Raw genomic sequence first — 4622 nt, forward strand, 5'->3', positions numbered from 1 at the left:
TCATTTGCGTAGGGCTCGATGGTCAGATATTTGGGGTAAAAGGAATGATAACCGCTTTTATTTAGTAGCTTCTCATCCCTATATTTGAAAATCCCCACCCAAAAGAAAAAACTGAAGAAGAAGAAGGCTTCAGTGAACATTTTTGCTTATTTAAATAGATGATTTCTTTGACTAAAAAACAAAAACAAAAATAAACATTTCCATACTAAGCAATGTCAAATGTAATAGGTTGTTATGTAACAAGGAAAATAAAAACACCTGAAGCAAAGTAGATGCATTTAATTGCAAAGTTCTTACAAAGCACATTAATCGTATTAGATAAAACAAACACGGCAAAAAATGGTTTTGCAGGTAAAAACTGAAGCGAAATTTCAAAATCTCTTATATGCAGTCCAATGAAAAATCAGATTATTCAGTTCAATAAAAAATCATATGCAGATACAAAAATGTTACACTATATTTCAGAGACTATTCTATATATACCTATATCATTTTCATTTTCTGAAAGCAGACTTTTTCTTGGTTTTCTCTGCAAACAGAAAGTTAGCATTAATTAGAAAAGAAATAGAGAAGCCGAAGTACTTGATGAAACAAAGGTTTATTAATACGATGCTTTTAAAAAAGTCATTTCAGTAATTTTTCAAGATGAATAAAAGAAAATATTTAAAATTTACTATATGGAAAATGACTCAAAAATGTATAAATATAAATATGATGTTTTCCACTGAGAAATACTCAACATTTTCATGATTAAGTTTCCAATTTAATCATGAATTATAAAGATAAGTTTATTTTATAAGATTTAAAATATGCAAATGCTTTTGATTATGAAGATCTCTAATGTAAATTTTTAAATCAACATTTATTGTGTTTTACAAAGCACTTAATTACATTCAAACTATATGTCACCAATTTTTAACTTTATTTTAATTCCTTTAAGGGAGCAAAATAAGAGTTTGAAATAAGCAAAAATGGACGAAAACGTGCAACAACTGAGAAACAAATGATGATAAGAGGTTCGTTTTTGCAGAAAACAAATTGGAAATGAAATCGAATTTCTTTTTTTGACACAACATCAGATAAAATTTATTCGTTACTAGGTTTCCAGTTTATAGGATGGTTATGATTAATGTTCCACTTTGAAATTTTCATAAATGGAAAACTACAGGACCAAATGTTTACAAACTTGATAATAATTTAAAAGAGGTCACGGGAATTTCTTTTCTGCCAAAAAAAAAGTTCAAAAACTCACCATCAGGTGCAAAATGGTGCTGTATGCAATATTGTTAAACAAAATAGGACTTGAAGATATCGTTTCAAAATGTGTTTACATGTTTCTGAAATGTATTACAAAGCATGTTCAATGTGTGTTGTCTCAAAAGCACTGTTTATGGTGATAATCTAAACAATTTGGCGGAACTGAAAGATACGATATACCGACATGTGCGCAACATTCCTAACATAAAATGATGGAAGCCACATTGAACGTGGTTTGTAGCTCGTTTCAGAAACGATTAAACACATTTTAACGCGATGTCCAAGTCCTATTTTACTTAACAATATTGCATACAACGCCATCTTCCCCTTCTTGTGGTGAGTTTTTGAACATTTTTTTTGGTGTGAAAGAAATTCCCACGATATTCTTTAATCTATTACCAAATTTGATAACATTTGGTCCAGTAGATTTCCATTTAGGAAATTTTGAAGTGGAACTTTAATCATAACCATCCTATAAACTGGAAACCTAGTAACGAATAAATTTTATCTGGTGTTGTGTCAAAAAAAGAAACTCGATTTCATTTCCAATTTTTTTTTTCTGCAAAAACAAACCTCTTATCATCATTCGTTTCTCAGTTGTTAAATCACTCCGAATTTTTCATGTACCTGCATGTTATTTTTCGTAGATCGAGTCAAAATGTGATATTCTTTGCAAATCATGTCTCCCCGAAGTACCGATGGCTTGGGTCAGCACTATGTTTTTTGCTTCCTCGTGAATGAAAAAGGGATCATCATCTTCATCAAAAACTCTGACTGTTAAATTCATACTGGCATCAGTGATTGACTCATAGCCTTCCAATTGCTTCAATGATCCTAGTTTTAGAGCTGAAAATGGCTTTAAAATGATTTTTAGTCCTTCAGGGTTTGGTTGCTCAATCCGCCGAGGAGTCAAGAACTTTACTGGAGCTTTATCGCCAATAGCAGCCTTAAATGATGAAAGAGCGCCTGACGCCAGAGTGGGTACTTGCTTGGCAATCTGTTGAAAAACGTATCATCATATAACAAAATAACATCTTTTATTAATATTAGAATACTTTTCAGAAAAGAAATAATGTCTGTCTTATCTAAATAAGTCTCTGATCGCCTCAGAGACAATCTTACTCTTTGAAATAACGCCAATTATAACGCCAGAAGTTTGATGACGGTATTAATTGTTATTAAGGTAACAGAAGAATAGGTAAACCCAATAAAAATATAAGTCATATTTTTTAAAAAATTTGAAAAGAAATAAAATGTCTTCGCGCTTCTTCATTGGAAATTTGTATACTCGACAGAGAGCGATTTAAAGTCTGAAGTTTGACTAATTGGTAACCTTCATGACATTATTTTTCAAATTGTTGTTATTCCTCTTTAAGCAATGATATAATAGCAATTTATGCTTTCATAGTTTATGATATCATATAGCTTATATTAATCCATTTGCATCATTCGAAAAAATGGAAAATTAGCCCATATCACCAAACAATTTTTTTTAAATTCTATAAAGATAAAAATAATTCAAAGGGATTAATAAAACAAAAAGAAAAATGAAATATACAAAGTATTCATAATTTTATTTAGTTCAGTAAAGTTATACAATCAAAATAATTTGAGAAATTAAATTTAATAGTTTTTCACCAAATGATAACACATGAAATGGTTAATATATATATAACCACACGTCATTTATCACATTTACTTCATTCTCCTTTTTTGTGATTAGCAAATTACACAGCATTTACCAACCTGCTGAGAGGAAGTTATTTCAAGAGGTATTAAAAAATATTGGCCAATAAATCTTGATGGTCAAATTGTAATTTCTTTTGTTGTTGATGCTTTTATTTATTTTATTCAATTATTTTTTAACTACTTTTGCTTAAAGACGTGTACTGTTCTATTTTTATGAACAGTTTGAAAATAATATTAAATGTGTAAAAGAATAATGTCAAGATTTTTTGGTTTCTGTAAATTTCCTGCAATCGTCGCATAACACGGAATTTGATCTCACTTTGGAATCATGACTTTCCACTAACTGCGCACTGTTGCTATGAGCTCTTACGTTATGTTCTTATGCGCATAAAACTAGCGCGCATACCAGCGCTTTGGTGATATGATCGTGAAAATTCTGCTCATATAAGCGCTTATGATGCCAATGGGGTAATAGCTTAGCATAACAGCTATTTTACAAATAGCAGGAAATCCACTTTATTGCTTTCAATCTATACTTATGTGCATACAATTTATATATATGTGTGTGTAAAATTAATTATATACCAGACAATTTTCTGTTTATTAAATTTACATTTTCCCGATATTCGCTAAGTCAACATAAAATGCTAGAGACCAATGGCACAAATATTTGAGTTTCGACGATATTGTTTTATTACCCAAAATGACTTTAGTTGTAGCTTAACAGAAAAAAACACATTTTAGATTCGAAACGAGATGATCTGTTCAATCGAGAATAGAGACAAAGCTATGTCACTTTTCGATTGGCGGATGTGTTTCAAGAACTGAAAACTCAAATGTTCATAACATTCAACTGAGAATAAATTTTGATTGTTTCTGAAATAATGTCTTCGTTTTGGGAATGCACCCTTAGAGGCACTACTCAGTCTGAATGAATTGTCTTACAATACTGGCAAATCGTATCCATTGATGCCAGTCTGAACTTCAGTATGACACTAGATTGATGACCGACCAAAAAACATCGTCTTAACCTCATCGAACCAACAATTTCCCTTCAATTGTCCGTAGTTCAGGGCTTACTGTCTTTCATGTTTGCAAGTATGATAACAATCAGCCTCTTAAGAACTATCAATCTGGAGAATTATTTTCATTTTTTTATATTAAATAATATAAACGTCGCTTAATAATGCATTTCTTCTTAGTGATGAAGACAAACATTTCGATCATAGACTTAACACAGACACAGACACCGATTCCTATTTTATTTCATATGTTAGACTAAAATTAGTCAACGTACAAAAGCAAAAAAGAAAGAAAGAAAAAGTATATTATTTGTTTTTTCTTGTAAAGGTATGCTAAATCTTACCGATTCACTCTTCTTTTGGGATAAATTCGCATGCATGTCCATATCCACACAAAGCGATTCTATATCTTCAGAGTGTTTTCGATTCTCGTCAAATTTCTTTTTTTGTACGCTTCTCTAAAAAGAAAATTGTTAGTACATATTTCAAAATGTAGGGATAATATTATTGATATTACATACCACGTGCAAACTGGCAGTAATTGTAAAATAAAAATAGAATAGAATCATTTTAATTGAAGCAGTGAATAGAATGGAAATGCCATACATCAAATTTTTACAAACTCAAAAATCTTTCTATATCGATTTCTTTTTC

The 4622-nt window shown here is 30.4% G+C and overlaps 1 protein-coding gene across 1 annotated transcript; it reads right to left on the minus strand.

Moving 5' to 3' along the window:
* Positions 1 to 462: 462 nt before the first annotated feature.
* LOC129974929 (uncharacterized) lies at positions 463 to 4394 on the minus strand. The gene is made up of 3 exons (XM_056087729.1): positions 4313 to 4394; positions 1885 to 2254; positions 463 to 529 (listed from the first exon to the last, which is right to left on the minus strand). The coding sequence occupies exons 1-2, from the start codon at positions 4352 to 4354 to the stop codon at positions 1892 to 1894; spliced, it is 405 nt and encodes a 134-aa protein (XP_055943704.1). The 5' UTR covers positions 4355 to 4394; the 3' UTR covers positions 463 to 529; positions 1885 to 1891.
* Between the last annotated feature and the right edge of the window lie 228 nt (positions 4395 to 4622).

The sequence above is a fragment of the Argiope bruennichi genome, chromosome 7, assembly GCF_947563725.1.
Source record: "Argiope bruennichi chromosome 7, qqArgBrue1.1, whole genome shotgun sequence".
Taxonomy (NCBI): domain Eukaryota; kingdom Metazoa; phylum Arthropoda; class Arachnida; order Araneae; family Araneidae; genus Argiope; species Argiope bruennichi.

Coding starts and splice junctions, on each gene's coding strand:
- LOC129974929 (XM_056087729.1), bottom strand. CDS start 4,354: ATGGACATGCATGCGAATTTATCCCAAAAGAAGAGTGAATCG. Junction 2,255..4,312: donor CCCAAAAGAAGAGTGAATCG/GTAAGATTTAGC, acceptor GTTTTTCAACAG/ATTGCCAAGCAAGTACCCAC.